The 23,431-nt window shown below is 48.9% G+C and overlaps 1 protein-coding gene across 1 annotated transcript in view; it reads right to left on the bottom strand.

Moving 5' to 3' along the window:
• gucy1a2 (guanylate cyclase 1 soluble subunit alpha 2) overlaps window positions 1-18,971 on the bottom strand; it is a 105,290-nt gene extending 86,319 nt beyond the window's left edge. The window contains exons 1-4 of the mRNA XM_036965275.2: window positions 18,206-18,971; window positions 11,888-11,949; window positions 10,278-10,405; window positions 1,813-2,657 (exon numbers count right to left, since the gene is read on the bottom strand). Of these exons, the coding sequence (XP_036821170.1) occupies window positions 1,813-2,657; window positions 10,278-10,405; window positions 11,888-11,949; window positions 18,206-18,442 (1,272 nt within the window). The 5' untranslated portion in view covers window positions 18,443-18,971. The remainder of the gene's footprint in view (window positions 1-1,812; window positions 2,658-10,277; window positions 10,406-11,887; window positions 11,950-18,205) is intronic.
• Between the last annotated feature and the right edge of the window lie 4,460 nt (window positions 18,972-23,431).

Genomic DNA, 23,431 nt, shown 5'->3' with positions numbered 1-23,431 from the left:
TGCTGACAGAGGAGACTGTAGATATAGGATAGAGAGAGGTGTGTGTAGCTTGCTGACAGAGGAGACTGTAGATAGAGGATGGAGAGAGAGGTGTGTGTAGCTTGCTGACAGAGGAGACTGTAGATAGAGGATAGAGAGAGGTGTGTGTAGCTTGCTGACAGAGGAGACTGTAGATAGAGGATAGAGAGAGGTGTGTGTAGCTTGCTGACAGAGGAGACTGTAGATAGAGGATAGAGAGAGGTGTGTGTAGCTTGCTGACAGAGGAGACTGTAGATAGAGGATGGAGAGAGAGGTGTGTGTAGCTTGCTGACAGAGGAGACTGTAGATAGAGGATAGAGAGAGCAGTGTGTGTAGCTTGCTGGCAGAGGAGACTGTAGATAGAGGATAGAGAGAGCAGTGTGTGTAGCTTGCTGACAGAGGAGACTGTAGATAGAGGATAGAGAGAGCAGTGTGTGTAGCTTGCTGACAGAGGAGACTGTAGATAGAGGATAGAGAGAGGTGTGTGTAGCTTGCTGACAGAGGAGACTGTAGATAGAGGATGGAGAGAGAGGTGTGTGTAGCTTGCTGACAGAGGAGACTGTAGATAGAGGATAGAGAGAGCAGTGTGTGTAGCTTGCTGACAGAGGAGACTGTAGATAGAGGATAGAGAGAGCAGTGTGTGTAGCTTGCTGACAGAGGAGACTGTAGATAGAGGATAGAGAGAGGTGTGTGTAGCTTGCTGACAGAGGAGACTGTAGATAGAGGATGGAGAGAGAGGTGTGTGTAGCTTGTTGACAGAGGAGACTGTAGATAGAGGATAGAGAGAGGTGTGTGTAGCTTGCTGACAGAGGAGACTGTAGATAGAGGATAGAGAGAGCAGTGTGTATAGCTTGCTGAGAGAGGAGACTGTAGATAGAGGATAGAGAGAGCAGTGTGTGTAGCTTGCTGACAGAGGAGACTGTAGATAGAGGATAGAGAGAGCAGTGTGTGTAGCTTGCTGACATAGGAGACTGCAGATAGAGGATAGAGAGAGGTGTGTGTAGCTTGCTGACAGAGGAGACTGTAGATAGAGGATAGAGAGAGGTGTGTGTAGCTTGCTGACAGAGGAGACTGTAGATAGAGGATAGAGAGAGCAGTGTGTGTAGCTTGCTGACATAGGAGACTGTAGATAGAGGATAGAGAGAGGTGTGTGTAGCTTGCTGACAGAGGAGACTGTAGATAGAGGATAGAGAGAGCAGTGTGTGTAGCTTGCTGACAGAGGAGACTGTAGATAGAGGATAGAGAGAGGTGTGTGTAGCTTGCTGACAGAGGAGACTGTAGATAGAGGATAGAGAGAGGTGTGTGTAGCTTGCTGACAGAGGAGACTGTAGATAGAGGATGGGGAGAGAGGTGTGTGTAGCTTGCTGACAGAGGAGACTGTAGATAGAGGATAGAGAGAGCAGTGTGTGTAGCTTGCTAGCTTGCTGACAGAGGAGACTGTAGATAGAGGATGGAGAGAGAGGTGTGTGTAGTTTGCTGACAGAGGAGACTGTAGATAGAGGATAGAGAGAGGTGTGTGTAGCTTCCTGACAGAGGAGACTGTAGATAGAGGATAGAGAGAGGTGTGTGTAGCTTCCTGACAGAGGAGACTGTAGATAGAGGATAGAGAGAGGTGTGTGTAGCTTGCTGACAGAGGAGACTGTAGATAGAGGATAGAGAGAGGTGTGTGTAGCTTCCTGACAGAGGAGACTGTAGATAGAGGATGTTATACAACAGGACCATTTTAGCCTCTTTTTCTGATGCGCCCACACACACACACACACACACACGTAGACACAGACAGTACATAAATACCTTCTCCTTGGTGCCTGACTGGGAGCAGTCCGGCCGGGTGCGGATGGTGAAGGGGGAGGCCAGGCGCAGCAGTATGGCCTGGAAGGTGGGCTGGATCCTGGGGGAGATGATCTCAAAACAGTCCCTGAAGGAGAGGGTCCGGTGAGGCTCGATCCGTGCCTGCCTCCTCAGACCTTCCCCTAGCTGCAGCAGCTCCATGCTGGGGCCCAGCACCAGGTGGAAGGGGAAGGCCCTGCAGAATGTTGCTGGACCGATGCGCAGGTCAGTGGGGGAGAGGGAGAGGGGCGGGAGGGTCTGCTTGGGGGTCTCTGTTGGAAGAGTGACAGAGGAGGGAGGGATGGAGGAAGGGGAGGGTGAGGTTTCTCTGATGAGGAAGGAGAGGCAGACGGGGGCAGACGGGGAAGGAGAGGGGGTCGGTGTAGGGGTGGAGTCTCCTCCTGAGTGTTCTGCGTCCTCATTGGGCGACAAGGGCGCTAGGGGAGGGGCTTCCTTCACCACAACTTGGGAGTGGAAGATTCGGCGTGCGACGGCTCGGATCAGACCAGGCATAGCCAATCCCACGACAGGGGCGGGGTTAAAGCAGTGGAGGAGGAGAAGCTTTCCTTCCACCCTCTCCCTTCCTCTTCCTCTCTCCTCCTCGTGAGGGTCTTTGCATTGAAAGGAGGGGCTCTCTGAGGAGGCACGGCGTCCGGTCGAGGTTCTGATGTGTTCTAAGATTGCGTCAAAGCCGTTGAAGAAGTCCTGCAGGTTCCCTCCCACCGCTCTTAGAACCCGCTCGTTCTCCTCGAAACACAGACCGAAGAACTCCTCCCCAAAACGCTCCCTCAGCTCACAGAACTGCACACCTAGAACACAGCACAATCACAACCTCAGGACAACACAAACACAACCTCAGGACAACACAACAACAACCTCAGGACAACACAATCACAACCTCAGGACAACACAAACACAACCTCAGGACAACACAACAACAACCTCAGGACAACACAACAACAACCTCAGGACAACACAAACACAACCTCAGGACAACACAACAACAACCTCAGGACAACACAACAACAACCTCAGGACAACACAACAACAACCTCAGGACAACACAACAACAACCTCAGGACAACACAAACACAACCTCAGGACAACACAACAACAACCTCAGGACAACACAATCACAACCTCAGGACAACACAAACACAACCTCAGGACAACACAACAACAACCTCAGGACAACACAACAACAACCTCAGGACAACACAAACACAACCTCAGGACAACACAACAACAACCTCAGGACAACACAACAACAACCTCAGGACACCGTAAGGACAACACAACATCAAAGTAAACGAACACAGCTGGAGTGACATGGCTGGGCTGTAGGGAGTTATTTACTGTGAAGGACAAGCAGAGCAGAACGCTGATCTGGAGTCAGCTTTAGAGCACACACACACACACACACACACACACACACACACACACACACACACACACACACACACACACACACACAGTTGCTGTTTTTCTGACTGATCAGTCAACCCTGATGCATAACAAACTGAGAGAACACAACAGGCTGGACAACACACAAAAAATGACAAACCACACACAGGTGGGTTAGGTAATGAGGGTATGGTGAGGAGCATGCTGACATTTACAGGCATGTCACGGCTGAGACAGCGATGGAGAGAGGGAGGTTGAGAGACATGGAGAGAGGGAGGTAGACAGATGGTGGGAGGGAGGTAGACAGACGGAGGGAGGTAGACAGTATGAGGGAAGGAGGTAGAGGGAGATGGAAAGAGGTAGAAGTAGATGGAGGAAGGTAGAGGGAGATGGAGGGAGGTAGAGGGAGATTTAAAAAAAAAAAAATAATTTACCTTTATTTAACTAGGCAAGTCAGTTAAGAACAAATTCTTATTTTCAATGACGGCCTAGGAACAGTGGGTTAACTGCCTGTTCAGGGGCAGAACGACAGATTTGTACCTTGTCAGCTCGGGGGTTTGAACTTGCAACCTTTCGGTTACTAGTCCAATGCTCTAACCACTAGGCTACCCTGCCGCCCTATGGATGGAGGGGGGATGTAGAGAGATGGAGGGGGGAGGTAGACAGATGGAGGGAGGGAGATGGGGGAGGGAGGGATGAAGAGGGAGATGGAGGGAGGAAGGTAGAGCGAAGGAGGTAGAGAGAGATGGAGGGAGGAGCGTAGAGAGAGATTGAGGGGGAGGTAGAGAGACGGAGGGAGGGAGGAATGTAGTGCACGTGAGGGAGAGAGATGGAGGGAGGAGGGTAGAGAGAGATTGAGGGGGAGGTAGAGAGACGGGGGGAGGGAGGAATGTAGTGCACGTGAGGGAGAGAGATGAAGGGAGGAGGGTAGAGAGAGATTGAGGGGGAGGTAGAGAGAGATTGAGGAGGAGGTAGAGAGAGACGGAGGGAGGGAAGGAGGGATGTAGTGCAAGGGAGGGAGAGAGATGGAGGGAAGGAGAGAGATGGAGGGAGAGAGGGAAGTAGAGAGATGGAGGGAGAGAGGGAAGGAGAGAGATGGAGGGAGGGAAGTAGAGAGATGGAGGGAGAGAGGGAAGAAGAGAGATGGAGGGAGAGAGGGAAGTAGAGAGATGGAGGGAGAGAGGTAGATAGAGAGATGGAGGGAGGGAGGTAGATGGAGGGAGGGAGGTAGATGGAGGGAGGTAGAGAGAGATTGTGGGAGTGAGGTAGATGGAAATGGAGGGAGGGAGGAAGGGAGGTAGAGAGGTAGAGAGATGAGGTAGAGAGAAATGGAGGGAGGGAGAGAGATGGAGGGAGGTAGATGGAGGGAGGTAGAGAGATGGAGGGAGGTAGATGTAGGGAGGGAGGTAGAGAGATGGAGGGAGGGAGGTAGATGGAGGGAGGTAGATGGAGGGAGGAGGTAGAGAGATGGAGGGAGGGAGGGAGGGAGGTAGATGGAGATGATGGAGGGAGGTAGAGAGATGGAGGGAGGTAGATGGACACACGGAATGGGGAAAGAGAGATTAAATAATAATTAAGCAATAAGGCCCGAGAGAGTGTGGTATATGGCCAATATATAGATGGAGGGAGAGGGAGGGAGGTAGAGAGAGATGGAGGGAGGTAGAGAGAGATGGAGAGATGTAGAGAGAGATGGAGGGAGGTAGAGAGATGGAGGGAGAGAGGGAGGGAGGTAGAGAGAGATGGAGGGAGGGAGGTAGAGAGAGATGGAGGGAGGTAGAGAGAGATGGAGGGAGGGAGGTAGATGGAGGGAGGTAGAGAGAGAGAGATTGTGGGAGTGAGGTAGATGGAAATGGAGGGAGGGAGGAAGGGAGGTAGAGAGGTAGAGAGATGGAGGTAGAGAGAAATGGAGGGAGGGAGAGAGATGGAGGGAGGTAGATGGACGGAGGTAGAGAGATGGAGGAAGGTAGATGTAGGGAGGGAGGTAGAGAGATGGAGGGAGGGAGGTAGATGGAGGGAGGTAGATGGAGGGAGGAGGTAGAGAGATGGAGGGAGGGAGGGAGGTAGATGGAGACGATGGAGGGAGGAGGTAGAGAGATGGAGGGAGGTAGATGGAGATGATGGAGGGAGGTAGATGGAGGGAGGAGGTAGAGAGATGGAGGGAGGGAGGGAGGTAGATGGAGATGATGGAGGGAGGTAGATGGAGGGAGGAGGTAGAGAGATGGAGGGAGGTAGATGGCGATGATGGAGGGAGGTAGAGAGATGGAGGGAGAACACTGAGGAACAGATTATGCTTTAACCTAATAACCATCAGTACTTCAGCACAAGACAGAAGGATGGAGGGGGGAGGAGAGAAAGGGATTAGGGTAGAGGAGGAAGGGAGGAGAGAGAGGGATTAGGGAAGAGGAGGGAGGGAGGAGAGAGAGGGATTAGGGAAGAGGAGGGAGGAAGGAGAGCCAGGAAAGGGAGAGGAAGGATGAGAGAGAGGGATTAGGGAAGAGGAGGGAGGGAGGAGAGAGAGGGATTAGGGAAGAGGAGGGAGGAAGGAGAGCCAGGAAAGGGAGAGGAAGGATGAGAGAGAGGGATTAGGGAAGAGGAGGGAGAAAGGAGAGCCAGGAAAGGGAGAGGAAGGAGGAGAGAGAGGGATTAGGGAAGAGGAGGGAGGTAGGAGAGAGAGGGATTAGGGAAGAGGAGGGAGGGAGGAGAGAGAGGGATTAGGGAAGAGGAGGGAGGAAGGAGAGCCAGGAAAGGGAGAGGAAGGATGAGAGAGAGGGATTAGGGAAGAGGGGGGAGGGAGGAGAGAGAGGGATTAGGGAAGAGGAGGGAGGAAGGGGAGCCAGGAAAGGGAGAGGAAGGATGAGAGAGAGGGATTAGGGAAGAGGAGGGAGGTAGGAGAGCCAGGAAAGGGAGAGGAAGGAGGAGAGAGAGGGATTAGGGAAGAGGAGGGAGGTAGGAGAGCCAGGAAAGGGAGAGGAGGGAGGAGAGAGAGGGATTAGGGAAGAGGAGGAAGGTAGGAGAGCCAGGAAAGGGAGAGGAAGGAGGAGAGAGAGGGATTAGGGAAGAGGAGGGAGGTAGGAGAGCCAGGAAAGGGAGAGGAAGGAGGAGAGAGAGGGATTAGGGAAGAGGAGGGAGGTAGGAGAGCCAGGAAAGGGAGAGGAAGGATGAGAGAGAGGGATTAGGGAAGAGGAGGGAAGTAGGAGAGCCAGGAAAGGGAGAGGAAGGATGAGAGAGAGGGATTAGGGAAGAGGAGGGAGGAAGGAGAGCCAGGAAAGGGAGAGGAAGGAGGAGAGAGAGGGATTAGGGAAGAGGAGGGAGGTAGGAGAGAGAGGGATTAGGGAAGAGGAGGGAGGGAGGAGAGAGAGGGATTAGGGAAGAGGAGGGAGGAAGGAGAGCCAGGAAAGGGAGAGGAAGGATGAGAGAGAGGGATTAGGGAAGAGGAGGGAGGAAGGGGAGCCAGGAAAGGGAGAGGAAGGATGAGAGAGAGGGATTAGGGAAGAGGAGGGAGGAAGGAGAGCCAGGAAAGGGAGAGGAAGGAGGAGAGAGAGGGATTAGGGAAGAGGAGGGAGGTAGGAGAGAGAGGGATTAGGGAAGAGGAGGGAGGAAGGAGAGCCAGGAAAGGGAGAGGAAGGATGAGAGAGAGGGATTAGGGAAGAGGAGGGAGGAAGGAGAGCCGGGAAAGGGAGAGGAAGGAGGAGAGAGAGGGATTAGGGAAGAGGAGGGAGGTAGGAGAGAGAGGGATTAGGGAAGAGGAGGGAGGGAGGAGAGAGAGGGATTAGGGAAGAGGAGGGAGGAAGGAGAGCCAGGAAAGGGAGAGGAAGGATGAGAGAGAGGGATTAGGGAAGAGGAGGGAGGAAGGGGAGCCAGGAAAGGGAGAGGAAGGATGAGAGAGAGGGATTAGGGAAGAGGAGGGAGGAAGGAGAGCCAGGAAAGGGAGAGGAAGGAGGAGAGAGAGGGATTAGGGAAGAGGAGGGAGGTAGGAGAGAGAGGGATTAGGGAAGAGGAGGGAGGAAGGAGAGCCAGGAAAGGGAGAGGAAGGATGAGAGAGAGGGATTAGGGAAGAGGAGGGAGGAAGGAGAGCCGGGAAAGGGAGAGGAAGGAGGAGAGAGAGGGATTAGGGAAGAGGAGGGAGGTAGGAGAGAGAGGGATTAGGGAAGAGGAGGGAGGGAGGAGAGAGAGGGATTAGTGAAGAGGAGGGAGGAAGGAGAGCCAGGAAAGGGAGAGGAAGGATGAGAGAGAGGGATTAGGGAAGAGGAGGGAGGGAGGAGAGAGAGGGATTAGGGAAGAGGAGGGAGGAAGGGGAGCCAGGAAAGGGAGAGGAAGGATGAGAGAGAGGGATTAGGGAAGAGGAGGGAGGTAGGAGAGCCAGGAAAGGGAGAGGAAGGAGGAGAGAGAGGGATTAGGGAAGAGGAGGGAGGTAGGAGAGCCAGGAAAGGGAGAGGAAGGAGGAGAGAGAGGGATTAGGGAAGAGGAGGGAGGTAGGAGAGCCAGGAAAGGGAGAGGAAGGATGAGAGAGAGGGATTAGGGAAGAGGAGGGAAGTAGGAGAGCCAGGAAAGGGAGAGGAAGGAGGAGAGAGAGGGATTAGGGAAGAGGAGGGAGGTAGGAGAGCCAGGAAAGGGGGAGGAAGGAGGAGAGAGAGGGATTAGGGAAGAGGAGGGAGGTAGGAGAGCCAGGAAAGGGAGAGGAAGGAGGAGAGAGAGGGATTAGGGAAGAGGAGGGAGGTAGGAGAGCCAGGAAAGGGAGAGGAAGGATTAGAGAGAGGGATTAGGGAAGAGGAGGGAGGTAGGAGAGAGAGGGATTAGGGAAGAGGAGGGAGGAAGGAGAGCCAGGAAAGGGAGAGGAAGGATGAGAGAGAGGGATTAGGGAAGAGGAGGGAGGAAGGAGAGCCAGGAAAGGGAGAGGAAGGAGGAGAGAGAGGGATTAGGGAAGAGGAGGGAGGTAGGAGAGAGAGGGATTAGGGAAGAGGAGGGAGGGAGGAGAGAGAGGGATTAGGGAAGAGGAGGGAGGAAGGAGAGCCAGGAAAGGGAGAGGAAGGATGAGAGAGAGGGATTAGGGAAGAGGAGGGAGGGAGGAGAGAGAGGGATTAGGGAAGAGGAGGGAGGAAGGAGAGCCAGGAAAGGGAGAGGAAGGATGAGAGAGAGGGATTAGGGAAGAGCAGGGAGGTAGGAGAGCCAGGAAAGGGAGAGGAAGGAGGAGAGAGAGGGATTAGGGAAGAGGAGGGAGGTAGGAGAGCCAGGAAAGGGAGAGGAGGGAGGAGAGAGAGGGATTAGGGAAGAGGAGGGAGGTAGGAGAGCCAGGAAAGGGAGAGGAAGGAGGAGAGAGAGGGATTAGGGAAGAGGAGGGAGGTAGGAGAGCCAGGAAAGGGAGAGGAAGGAGGAGAGAGAGGGATTAGGGAAGAGGAGGGAGGTAGGAGAGCCAGGAAAGGGAGAGGAAGGATGAGAGAGAGGGATTAGGGAAGAGGAGGGAAGTAGGAGAGCCAGGAAAGGGAGAGGAAGGAGGAGAGAGAGGGATTAGGGAAGAGGAGGGAGGTAGGAGAGCCAGGAAAGGGGGAGGAAGGAGGAGAGAGAGGGATTAGGGAAGAGGAGGGAGGTAGGAGAGCCAGGAAAGGGAGAGGAAGGAGGAGAGAGAGGGATTAGGGAAGAGGAGGGAGGTAGGAGAGCCAGGAAAGGGAGAGGAAGGATGAGAGAGAGGGATTAGGGAAGAGGAGGGAGGTAGGAGAGCCAGGAAAGGGAGAGGAAGGAGGAGAGAGAGGGATTAGGGAAGAGGAGGGAGGTAGGAGAGCCAGGAAAGGGAGAGGAAGGATGAGAGAGAGGGATTAGGGAAGAGGAGGGAGGTAGGAGAGCCAGGAAAGGGAGAGGAAGGAGGAGAGAGAGGGATTAGGGAAGAGGAGGGAGGTAGGAGAGCCAGGAAAGGGAGAGGAGGGAGGAGAGAGAGGGATTAGGGAAGAGGAGGGAGGTAGGAGAGCCAGGAAAGGGAGAGGAAGGAGGAGAGAGAGGGATTAGGGAAGAGGAGGGAGGTAGGAGAGCCAGGAAAGGGGGAGGAAGGAGGAGAGAGAGGGATTAGGGAAGAGGAGGGAGGTAGGAGAGCCAGGAAAGGGAGAGGAAGGAGGAGAGAGAGGGATTAGGGAAGAGGAGGGAGGTAGGAGAGCCAGGAAAGGGAGAGGAAGGATGAGAGAGAGGGATTAGGGAAGAAGAGGGAGGTAGGAGAGCCAGGAAAGGGAGAGGAAGGAGGAGAGAGAGGGATTAGGGAAGAGGAGGGAGGAAGGAGAGCCAGGAAAGGGAGAGGAAGGAGGAGAGAGAGGGATTAGGGAAGAGGAGGGAGGTAGGAGAGCCAGGAAAGGGGGAGGAAGGAGGAGAGAGAGGGATTAGGGAAGAGGAGGGAGGTAGGAGAGCCAGGAAAGGGAGAGGAAGGAAGAGAGAAAAATAAAAGTAGAAAGAGGTCAAGAAGAAGTGTGTTTGCCAGAGCTCCACCGATCATGTGCATGCGTGTGGAGGTGTTGGTTTTAGTTGCAAAGTGCAGCTGAATAATTATTCTAGTGTAAACATTATAAATCACACACCTATTCCACACACAGCTTCATTTTTGTGAAATGTCAGGACTTTTTGGGGAGTCAAAATGACACACACACGTTTGGACATAAATCAAACCCTGATACATTAAACAGCACACACTATCCCTTACTAAGCATAGTTAGCAGACAGCACTAATCAAACCCTGATACATCAAAAAGCACACACTATCCCTTACTAAGCATAGTTAGCAGACAGCATTAATCAAACATAGTTAGCAGACAGCACTAATCAAGCCCTGATACATTAAACTGCACACACTATCCCTTACCAAGCATAGTTAGCAGACAGCACTAATGTGCACACAGAGACTAAGCAGAAGAGCATAGAAGTCCTTACAAGCACACACACACACAAAGTAAGGCAGTACCAATAACATTCTGCCAACACACAACTCTACACCGACGGGCTACACATGTACGACACACACCCACTCAGTCACATGGGAGGGTGATACTGACCCTGTAGAGTAGCCATGTACTGTAGTACTCCTGAGATGTCCGCCTCTTCTCCAGAACCACAATGATCCACAAAGGGACACTTCTCCAAAGTAACACTTTTCTTTTCCTCCTTCCCATCCTCTCTGCACCTTTGACACACACACACACACACGGAATGGGGACAGAGAGATTAAATAATAATTAAGCAATAAGGCCCGAGAGAGTGTGGTATATGGCCAATATACCACGGCTAAGGGCTGTTCTTAAGCATGACGCAACATGGAGTGCCTGGATGCAGCTTTTAGCCGTGGTATATTGGCCATATACCACAAACCCCTGAGGTGCCTTATTACTATTATAAACTGGTTACCAACGTCACTAGAGCAGTAAAAATAAATGTTTTGTCATATCCGTGGTATATGGTCAAATATACCACAGCTGTCAGCCAATCAGCATTCAGGGCTCAAACCCCCCAGTTTATAACAGGCTAGAGAGGTCCTCATTGCTGGTCTGTTTATAAACCAATGGGGCACTACCGTAATATTTAACGTGGCATTACTGTAATATTGACCTGCTATGTCTAATGAGCACATTTACCACCCTAATAGACAGAGGTCACACATACACACACACACGCACGCACGCACGCACACACACACACACACACACACACACACACACACACACACACACACAGTAATAATGAACTATACTGAACAAAATGTAAACGCAACATGCAACAATTTCAAAGATTTTACTGAGTTACAGTTCATATAAGGTAATCATTCAATTGAAATAAATTCATTATGCCCTAATCTATGGATTTCACGACTGGATAGGGATGCAGCCACTGGGGAGCTAGGTCCACCCTCAGTTTCTTCAGCTGTCCGCGTGGCTGGTCTCAGACGATCCCGCAGGTGAAGAAGCCGGAAGTGGAGGTTGGCGTGGTTACATGTGGTCTGCGGTTGTGAGGCCAATTGGACGTACTACCAAATTCTCTAAAATGACGTTGGAGGTGGCTTATGGTAGAGAAATTAACATTCAATTATCTGGCAACAGCTCTGGTGGACATTCCTGCAGTCAGCATGCCAATTGCACACTCCCTCAAAACTTGAGACATCTGTGGCATTGTGTTGTTTAGAGTGGCCTTTTATTGTCCCCTGCACCTGTCAGGTGGATGGATTATCTTGGCAAAGGAGAAATGCTCACTAACAGGAAAGTAAACACATTTGTGCACAAATTTGAAAGAAATCATATTTTTGTGTGTATGAAAAACTTCTGGGATCTTTTATTTCAGCTCATGAAACATGGGACCAACACTTTACATGTTGTGTTTATATTTTTGTTCAGTACGGTTCAAAACAAGGACACAGAGCAACACAATATACAAACACACGTGTTATGTAACAGATGAATTAGTTACATGGTTCTCATCTATAACACTTATATGAGCTAAAACAGTACAGTAGCCTTGCTCTTATGTGACCTCACTATGTAACTAGAAATCATTACTCACAGTATGCTTATTCTCTCTTCCCATAGGCCTATAGCTACCTCTACTACACCATTCTCAAGGACGCAGACACACGCACACACACGCGCACACAAACACAGAGCACAACAGTCCTTACCTGATCTCTTTCTGTCTGTAGAACTCTAAGGTTCTCTGTAAAGACTGTTGAACCATCTGTGTCTGAAAGAAGATACAAAATATATAAAAATATGTCACTGGGCCAGTAACCAAGAGGTTGCTGGTTCGAATCCCGAGGTAACAAGGTGAAAAGTCTGCCGATGTTCCCTTAAGCAAGGCACCCTAATTGCTCCAGGTTTACCATTGATAATGGCAGACCGTGGCCATGGCCCCATTCTCGCCGATATGCAAAAAAAGCACATTTTCAATTCACACATGCACATTAATACACACTTGTACATGTGTGGAATAGGACAAAAATAAGCACACTGCTGTCCTGGTCGGGTCAAGTGGTCGCTAAAAACTCAGGGCCCTAAGTATAAAAACAGATCATTTCAGCACACCGCATTTAATACTTTATTAACATTCCAGCAATGTATTACTGGCACAGAAAAACACTATCCTCTCCTATGAACCACGACAAAAACACTATCCTCTCCTATCAACCACGACAAAAACACTATCCTCTCCTATCAACCACGACAAAAACACTATCCTCTCCTATCAACCACGACAAAAACACTATCCTCTCCTATGAACCACGACAAAAACACTATCCTCTCCTATGAACCACGACAAAAACACTATCCTCTCCTATGAACCACGACAAAAACACTATCCTCTCCTATGAACCACGACAAAAACACTATCCTCTCCTATGAACCACGACAAAAACACTATCCTCTCCTATGAACCACGACAAAAACACTATCCTCTCCTATCAACCACGACAAAAACACTATCCTCTCCTATCAACCACGACAAAAACACTATCCTCTTCTATCAACCACGACAAAAACACTATCCTCTCCTATGAACCACGACAAAAACACTATCCTATGAACCACGACAAAAACACTATCCTCTCCTATGAACCACGACAAAAACACTATCCTCTCCTATCAACCACGACAAAAACACTATCCTCTCCTATCAACCACGACAAAAACACTATCCTCTTCTATCAACCACGACAAAAACACTATCCTCTCCTATCAACCACGACAAAAACACTATCCTCTCCTATCAACCACGACAAAAACACTATCCTCTCCTATGAACCACGACAAAAACACTATCCTCTCCTATCAACAACGACAAAAACACTATCCTTTTCTATGACAAAAACACTATCCTCTCCTATCAACCACGACAAAAACACTATCCTCTCCTATCAACAACGACAAAAACACTATCCTCTTCTATCAACAATGACAAAAACACTATCCTTTTCTATCAACCACGACAAAAACACTATCCTCTCCTATCAACCACGACAAAAACACTATCCTCTCCTATCAACCACGACAAAAACACTATCCTCTCCTATGAACCACGACAAAAACACTATCCTCTCCTATCAACAACGACAAAAACACTATCCTTTTCTATGACAAAAACACTATCCTCTCCTATCAACCACGACAAAAACACTATCCTCTCCTATCAACAACGACAAAACCACTATCCTCTTCTATCAACAATGACAAAAACACTATCCTTTTCTATGACAAAAACACTATCCTTTTCTATGACAAAAACACTATCCTTTTCTATCGACAATGACAAAAACACTATCCTCTCCTATCAACCACGACAAAAACACTATCCTCTCCTATCAACCACGACAAAAACACTATCCTCTCCTATCAACCACGACAAAAACACTATCCTCTCCTATCGACAATGACAAAAACACTATCCTTTTCTATCGACAATGACAAAAACACTATCCTTTTCTATCGACAATGACAAAAACACTATCCTCTCCTATCAACCACGACAAAAACACTATCCTCTCCTATCAACCACGACAAAAACACTATCCTCTCCTATCAACCACGACAAAAACACTATCTTTTCCTATCGACAATGACAAAAACACTATCCTTTTCTATGACAAAAACACTATCCTTTTCTATCGACAACGACAAAAACACCTTTGTTTCCTATCAACATCGACAAAAACACTATCCTTTCCTATCAACAACGACAAAAACACTATCCTCTGACTGAGAGGCTCTGACAGACGGAGTGTGTGTGTGTGCATGCATGTGTGAGAGTGCGAGATAGAGAGAGAGACAGACAGACACACAGAGACAGAGAGAGATAGAGAGACAGAGAAAGAGAGCGAGAGTAGAGAGAGACAGAGACAGAGACAGAGAGAGAGCGTGAGAGAGACAGAGAGAGAGAGAGAGAGAGAGAGAGAGAGAGAGAGAGAGAGAGAGAGAGAGAGAGAGAGAGAGAGAGAGAGAGAGAGGGAGAGAGAGAGACTGAGCCAGAGGGAGAAGGCTTAATATGATGAACATTAATACAATCCTGTAGCAATGGTAAAAGAACACTGTGTCAGCCTGGGGTCATCCAACGGTCTCTGCTGAAACCTGGTGTACAGGAGACCGGCATCTGGCTCATCTAACGGCCTCTGCTGAAACCTGGTGTACAGGAGACCGGCATCTGGCTCATCTAACGGCCTCTGCTGAAACCTGGTGTACAGGAGACCGGCATCTGGCTCATCTAACGGCCTCTGCTGAAACCTGGTGTACAGGAGACCGGCATCTGGCTCATCTAACGGCCTCTGCTGAAACCTGGTGTACAGGAGACCGGCATCTGGCTCATCTAACGGCCTCTGCTGAAACCTGGTGTACAGGAGACCGGCATCTGGCTCATCTAACGGCCTCTGCTGAAACCTGGTGTACAGGAGACCGGCATCTGGCTCATCTAACGGCCTCTGCTGAAACCTGGTGTACAGGAGACCGGCATCTGGCTCATCTAACGTTATACATACAGGCATAGTGTGTGTGTGTCCTGTGAGAATGTCCTTGTTTTAGCCATTCATTCACAGAACATACGTCATCGACACACACTCACTCTCTCCACACATAACCAGCAGAAAACCAGTAAACACAATGACAAGCACACATCTTTTATCACATTTCACTAGCAAACATTCACATCCCAAAGTCTTGTACATTAATCCATACACCCACACACATACACAATGAAAAGGTGGGTTGGCTTGTTAACACACAGTGGATCAGCTGGCTGATCCATACAAACACACACTGACACACACACAATGAAAAATGTGTTAATTTGTGTTATTAGTTTTACTCTCTCCTTTCTTCTCTCCCCCCTCCATCATCTGTATCCTTCCTCTGCCCTCCTTTCCTCTCTCCCTCATCTGTATCCTTCCTCTGCCCTCCTTTCCTCCCTCCATTTTCTGTATCCTTCCTCTGCCCTCCTTTCCTCCCTCCCTCATCTGTATCCTTCCTCTGCCCTCCTTTCCTCCCTCCCTCATCTGTATCCTTCCTCTGCCCTCCTTTCCTCCCTCCATAATCTGTATCCTTCCTCTGCCCTCCTTTCCTCCCTCCATAATCTGTATCCTTCCTCTGCCCTCCTTTCCTCCCTCCATAATCTGTATCTTTCCTCTGCCCTCCTTTCCTCCCCCTATCATCTGTATCCTTCCTCTGCCCTCCTTTCCTCCCTCCATAATCTGTATCCTTCCTCTGCCCTCCTTTCCTCCCTCTATCATCTGTATCCTTCCTCTGCCCTCCTTTCCTCTCTCCCCTCCCTCCATAATCTGTATCCTTCCTCTGCCCTCCTTTCCTCTCTCCCCTCATCTGTAACCTCCCTCTCCCCTCCCTCCCTCCCTCATCTGCATCCTTCCTCTGCCCTTCTTTCCTCTCTCCCCTCCCTCCCTCATCTGTATCCTTCCTCTGCCCTCCTTTCCTCTCTCCCCTCCATAATCTGTATCCTTCCTCTGCCCTCCTTTCCTCTCTCCCCTCATCTGTATCCTTCCTCTGCCCTCCTTTCCTCTTTCCCCTCATCTGTATCCTTCACATGCCCTCCTTTCCTCTCTCCCCTCATCTGTATACTTCCTCTGCCCTCCTTTCCTCTCTCCCCTCCATAATCTGTATCCTTCCTCTGCCCTCCTTTCCTCTTTCCCCTCATCTGTATCCTTCATATGCCCTCTTTTCCTCTCTCCCCTCATCTGTATCCTTCCTCTGCCCTCCTTTCCTCTCTCCCCTCATCTGTATCCTTCATATGCCCTCCCTTCCTCTCTCCCCTCATCTGTATCCTTCCTCTCCCCTCCTTTCCTCTCTCCCCTCATCTGTATCCTTCCTCTGCCCTCCTTTCCTCTCTCCCCTCATCTGTATCCTCCCTCTGCCCTCCTTTTCTCTCTCCCCTCATCTGTATCCTTCCTCTGCCCTCCTTTCCTCCCCCTATCATCTGTATCCTTCCTCTGCCCTCCTTTCCTCCCTCCATAATCTGTATCCTTCCTCTGCCCTCCTTTCCTCCCTCTATCATCTGTATCCTTCCTCTGCCCTCCTTTCCTCTCTCCCCTCCCTCCATAATCTGTATCCTTCCTCTGCCCTCCTTTCCTCTCTCCCCTCATCTGTAACCTCCCTCTCCCCTCCCTCCCTCCCTCATCTGCATCCTTCCTCTGCCCTTCTTTCCTCTCTCCCCTCCCTCCCTCATCTGTATCCTTCCTCTGCCCTCCTTTCCTCTCTCCCCTCCATAATCTGTATCCTTCCTCTGCCCTCCTTTCCTCTCTCCCCTCATCTGTATCCTTCCTCTGCCCTCCTTTCCTCTTTCCCCTCATCTGTATCCTTCACATGCCCTCCTTTCCTCTCTCCCCTCATCTGTATACTTCCTCTGCCCTCCTTTCCTCTCTCCCCTCCATAATCTGTATCCTTCCTCTGCCCTCCTTTCCTCTTTCCCCTCATCTGTATCCTTCATATGCCCTCTTTTCCTCTCTCCCCTCATCTGTATCCTTCCTCTGCCCTCCTTTCCTCTCTCCCCTCATCTGTATCCTTCATATGCCCTCCCTTCCTCTCTCCCCTCATCTGTATCCTTCCTCTCCCCTCCTTTCCTCTCTCCCCTCATCTGTATCCTTCCTCTGCCCTCCTTTCCTCTCTCCCCTCATCTGTATCCTCCCTCTGCCCTCCTTTTCTCTCTCCCCTCATCTGTATCCTTCCTCTGCCCTCCTTTCCTCTCTCCCCTCCCTCCATCATATGTATCCTTCATATGCCTTTCTCCTGTATCCTACCTCTTCAAGCAGTTCTTCTCTCCCCTCCTCTCTCCTCAAGCAGTTCTCATCTCTCCTCTTTCTCTCTCCTCAAGCAGTTCTCTCTCCTCCTCTCTCCTCAAGCAGTTCTCTCTCCTCCTCTCTCCTCAAGCAGTTCTCTCTCCTCCTCTCTCCTCAAGCAGTTCTCTCTCCTCCTCTCTCCTCAAGCAGTTCTCATCTCTCCTCTTTCTCTCTCCTCAAGCAGTTCTCTCTCCTCCTCTCTCCTCAAGCAGTTCTCTCTCCTCCTCTCTCCTCAAGCAGTTCTCATCTCTCCTCTTTCTCTCTCCTCAAGCAGTTCTCTCTCCTCCTCTCTCCTCAAGCAGTTCTCATCTCTCCTCTTTCTCTCTCCTCAAGCAGTTCTCATCTCTCCTCAAGCAGTATAATGTGTGGAGACAGGGGGAGGGTATGCCCATCTGTGTGTGAAGACGCTGTGTGTGTGTCCTCTGTTCTGGGTCACCGTGACTGGCCTGGTTGATAGTATCAGGACCGTGAAGCGAACACCAAGTACATGCTCTGTTCTCCCGGTCATGGCTGACTGGTCGCTAAGGAGGGGTCCACTCCTTGCCTTGCTCTTGTACGATTGGGTCACCATGATTGCAGTGTGTGTGTGTGGGGGGGGGGGGATTCTGACAGAATCAGGTATCATAAAGCTTTTCATTTCAAAGCAGGCTCTGGTCGCTCTGCTTTTGGCCAGGGAGTAGCAAGTTAAGCACTTCCCTTGGACCAAGGGAATAAAAAAGGAGTCTTGTATTAGACCAGGATATCTTTATCACAACAATCATCAAATGGTGGGACATGACAATGTAGCTTCTTTCCTAGTTTCTATTCCTTAACCTACACTGTTCTGAAAACACAGGTTAATGATGCAGTAAGCTGGAGCCCTCCCTACCAGGTCATTTATTTCACCTGTCCACTTCTTTCATGTCAGTGCAGATGGGGGAGAGGAGGCTTGAGGGAATCAGCTAAACTACACACTGTAAACAGTCTGCCTTCAGTACACTCACCAGAACAACCTCATCACCCAGTAAGGAGTGATATAGAATAGGCATACCTACTACCCATTATTCTCTCTCTCGTTATTCTAACAGTCATCTCTAGGGTGCTGGCCCTTGTGTAATCACGCAGGTGATGCATGCCGAGGGGAGAGAGAAATACCGGAGAAAATCTGCTGTTTTTGTTACTGAATCCTACCGTGGGCGACGTTAACCTCCTCAAGCTCTCCCCGAGCGAGTCCAGGTTCACGCGCTTCCGTCTTGTCGCCCGTTTGGGTCCCTGTGCGTCCTCGAACGGGCACGCGAGCTTCTCCACGGGGCTCTTGCCGTTCCAGATGCGTGAAAATGGGCAGGAGTCGCCATCATCTCCAGGGCTCTCCAGGCACTCCGAGCCCATCGAGCTGAACGACTCCGACGAGATCTTGCGCGAGGACATGCTTCTGCTGCTAAGCGCGAGAAGTCCGGGCGCGTACGCGTGCGGCGACGAAACAACACGCGGCTACGGGGACTCATCAGATTCACTTGCGTGGGAAAGATTGGGAGGCGCGCGCGCCGGTTAAGAGCGACACTAACGGCACGCGAGCATTTAGAGAACAAACAAATATCGCGACGTCCAGATAGGGACTAGGTTCACCAGCTGAATCTCATGTCTAACGGTTTTAACGGTTGTCCTTTTTGTTTTCCCTTTGAAATCCACGGTGGAAGTATTTTGCCTGCTGCGCACCTCTACTATCAAGTCATTTGCGGCTTCACGGCTTTCTGACTCTGTCTGTGTGAACTGCTCATCCTTTCATCCCTGCAGTTGGCTGGCTGTATTCCTCTCCGGTGGGCGGGAAACGGTGTGTCCAGGTTCGGAACTGAGGATCGGAAGATACCGAGAGATGCTCGCGCAGTCAAACATCAGCTCGATCCGCTGCCTGGTGGAGTTATATCTGTCCACTCTGCTCAAGCTCTACAGCATCACTATTCTACACTACCTCCATCCGCCACAGCCAATCAGATTTAACCCTGCCCCTCCTACCATCCATATGAGAGGGAGACTTTAGTCTAGAGCTATGCTAATGTATGTCGCAGATACTGACGGAGGAGACACTAGACTACTACAAGCAACTGCATGAGACACCAAGACATAACCTACAAATCAAATAGGCTGAGTGTTTGCATGTGATTTTATCCGTTATTTTTTACATGCCACACACTAAACCATCTGGCCCCACTGTGCAATGCCAGCAGAACATATTCTGTGTGTTTGTATCCTAGACCAATTTGCCATAATCAACTGAATACTGACAGTTGTAAATCATGTACTTCTTACTTTACTCAAGGTAATTGAGATAAAACAACTTAAGGTAGACTTGGTTCTAGTCGGCTAGACTATGATATAGTACACCACTAGAGTCATACAGCCTCCCCTCCTATAAGAACCAGCTCTCTGTCACAATAGTAAACACATGATGAATGGAACTGAAGTTATTAGGCTAATTCCAATCGGCGAGCTACAGCGGACAACAGGGCAGCATTCATGTCGATCATTTATCGCTTCAGTGACCTTGACCTCTTCTCTGCCCACGTGCCTGACCCCCAGCCTGCGGCCTGAGACACAAAAACAGAAGAAAACACACTACCAGGATTGTGCATACATACGCCCTGGATAAACACACACTGCATACACATAGACAGACATACATCATGCACATGTCAGACAGACAGACACAGAGAGAGAGAGAGGCACAGACAACCATAGGATGCAAAACATCTTTACATGCACAGCGGTCATTTTCCTGGATGTGCGATTCTGTCACGTTCGTTTGTTGAAACGGACCAAGGCGCGGCGAATGTTGAGTTCCACATCATTTATTAATAATGAAACTTAACAAAAACAATAAACGAACAACGAACCGTGACTATACAGAGGTGCTACATACACTTACTCAAAATACAATATCCCACAAACACAGGTGGGAACAAACACTACTTAAATATGATCCCCAATTACAGACAACGATTACCAGCTGCCTCTAATTGGGAATCATACAAATCAACATAGAAACATGAAAACTAGAACACCCACATTGAAATAAACTAGACTAACCCCCCAGTCACGCCCTGACCTACTCCACCATGGAAAATAAGGACTCTCTATGGTCAGGACGTGACAGATTCTTAATAGTTTTTTCTTTGCCAAAGCAGTGTGCCCTGACACAAATAGTTTACATTGAAATACACTATATATACAAAAGTTTGTGGCAACCCCATCAAATGAGTGGATTTGGCTATTTCAGTCACACCCGTTGCTGACAGGTATATAACATTGAGCACACGGCCATGTGATCTCCATAGACAAACATTAGCAGTAGAATGGTCTTACTGAAGAGCTGTGACTTTCAATGTGACACCGTCATAGGATGCCACCTGTCTGCCCTGCTAGAGCTGCCCCGGTCAGCTGTAAGTGCTGTTATTGTGAATCACAAGCTCACAGAATGGGACCGCCGAGTGCCGCAGCGTCTAACATGTGAAAATCGTCTGTCCTCAGTTGCAACACTCACCGCCAAGTTCCAAACTACATTTGGAAACAAAGTCACGACAAGAACTGTTCGTCAGGAGCTTTATGAAATGGGTTTACATGGCCAAGCTTGCACAATGCCAAGCGTTAGCTGGAGTGGTGTAAAGCTCGCCGCCATTGGACTCTGGAGCAGTGGAAACGTGTTCTCTGGAGTGATGAATCACGCTTCACCATCTGGCAATCCAACGGACAAATCTGGGTTTGAAAGATACCAGGAAAACACTACCTGCCCGAATGCATAGTGCCAACTGTAAAGTTTGGTGGAGACAGAATAATCATCTGGGGCTGTTTTTCATGGTCTGGGCTAGGAGCTTTGTTCCAGTGAAGGGAAATCTTCATGCTACAGCATACAATATCATTGTAGACGATTCTCTGCTTCCAACTTTGTGGCAACAGTTTGGAGAAGGCCCTTTCCTTTTTCAGCATGACTATGCCCCTGTGCACAAAGCGAGGTCCATACAGAAATGGTTTGTCGAGATCTGTGGGGAAGAACTTGACTGGCCTGCACAGAGCCCTGACCTCAACCCCATGCAAAACCTTTGGGATGAATTGAACCGCCGACTGCGAGCCAGGCCTAATCACCCAACATCAGTGCCCAACCTCACTACTGCTCTCATGGCTAAATGGAAGCAAGTCCTCGCAGCAATGTTCCAACATCTAGTGGAAAGCCTCCTCAGAAGAGTGGAGGCTGTTAAAGCAGCAAAGGAGGGACAGACTCCATATGGCTAGTAATACATGTATCACTAGCCACTTTAAAACTATGCCACTTTCTGTTTATATACAGTACCCTAGATTACTCATCTCTTATGTATATACTGTACTCTATACCATCTACTGTATCTTGCCTATGCCGTTCTGTACCATCACTCATTCATATATTTTTACGTACATATTCTTCATCCCTTTACACTTGTGTGTATAAGGTAGTAGTTGTGAAATTGTTAGGTTAGATTACTCGTTGGTTATTACTGCATTGTCGGAACTAGAAGCATAAGCATTTTGCTACACTCGCATTAACATCTGCTAACCATGTGTTTGTGACAAATAAAATTTGATTAATGAATGATTTTGTAATGAGATTTTTTTACGAGCAGGTGTCCACATAGTTTTGTTCATGTAGTGTATGTTCAGTCCCTCCCCATCCCCACTCACTTATCTAGCTACACAACCTCAATCACCATAAGACGATAAATCAATAACTCTGCCAGAAGGATATTTAATAAATCTGCAGCAACAATTTAACCATAACTCTCTGGAGATTAAAAGCAAGGGAAATCCTTGGCTGTGTGTGCGCTCCGAAGATGGGTCGATTGTATAATACCTTTAACAAATCATTAGGTTTATTGAAGATTATAATTAAATGTTACACAAAGACAACAATAGTGCTTACGCAATGCTTGTTATTACTGAAAGGCAACATAGCCTACAGTATGAAGCCTCGTCCCTTCAGTTGACATTACCGAAAACCCAGCTTCAATTTGAAAGCCATTATTTAGATTGCGTTGTGTGTGTTATCCATGTTATCCATAAAAGCCCATTTCGACAAACTGAATCTTCAGAAGGTAATTGTTGTAATTGCCTTAGGGTATGCTTTTTCTAGAGCTGTTGAGCAAGAGACTGCCCAGACATCACAATGCACCTAAATACCACAGACAGAATAAAACACAAACGATGTTAATGTCAGTCAGAGACACTCACACACCCAAAGGTAACATAAATCGGTCAGTCACATGAAATTAGCAGCGCTAGCAGAGATGGTGCATGAAGTGGCTCCGAGGTGCCTACCGTTGAGTCACACAGGTGCCTCAAGTCATTCAGAGATACACTCACCTCCCCCTTGTCTGATCTAGTTCCAACTGACTGTAGGCTTGTATATCCAAACAAAACGTAGGCTGCATTTAGACAGGCAGCCCATTTGATTTTTCCCCCCACTAACTGGTCTAAATGATCTTTTTAAGATCTGATTGGTAAAAAAAGGGCCAATTCATGAATAAAATATCAGAATTGGGCTGTCTGTCTAAACGCAGCCATACAGACCCTGTAGGACTAACAGTCTGCTCTACCCTGTGTGTAAAACTGTAAAACCAAGTAGAGCACTTGTCTGAACCATACTGTGATAAACGACACAGTTAATCAGAAGTGGTAGGGTTAGTCACGGGATATTGGCTGACGGTGTGTGGATGGCTGGGTGTGAGGGAGACAGATAGAATGCGTCAGCAGGAAGAGGACAGTAGAGTGGAGCTTGGCTGTGAATCTGTCCCAGGTCCATCTAAGTGGACATAATCACAGATCACTCATCACCACTATAACACCATTACTGATGACCATTTACTGTCTAGAACACACACAGACAGAGACATACCACTGATACACACAGGAGTGGAGATGAGTGATAAGAGAAAGATGGAGAGAGGAGAGAGAGTTAAATAACTTAAATAACAGGATAGGGAGGAGAGAGGTCTTCCAGGGGACAGTAATAAGAGCCATTGTAGTGGTTAACTCATGTCAGGAACAATCTAGTGTCTGAATGATGAAAGCAGCTGCTGGTTCAGGTTTGCTGTTTAGCCACGAGTAAAAGTCTGTGTGTGGGGCTGTTTTAGGTGTTTACAAGTTACCTAATGACAAAGCAGTAAATTAAAATGAACCTACACTTGTTCTACTAAAACTGACTTGGTTGATAACTACTGTACTTTGAGGGGAAAATGTACTTGCTACGATTGTGATATATGGTTGTCTCCCCTAGATATTTGAAGATGAATGCACTAATTGACAGATATTTGAAGATGAATACACTAATTGATAGATATGATGGTGAATGCACTAATTGACAGATATTTGAAGATGAATACACTAATTGACAGA

This window comes from Oncorhynchus mykiss, chromosome 27, assembly GCF_057628025.1.
Source record: "Oncorhynchus mykiss isolate SJ-2025 chromosome 27, ASM5762802v1, whole genome shotgun sequence".
Lineage (NCBI taxonomy): Eukaryota > Metazoa > Chordata > Actinopteri > Salmoniformes > Salmonidae > Oncorhynchus > Oncorhynchus mykiss.
Note: the sequence above shows the minus strand (reverse complement) of the source record. Positions and strands in the feature narration are given on the sequence as shown.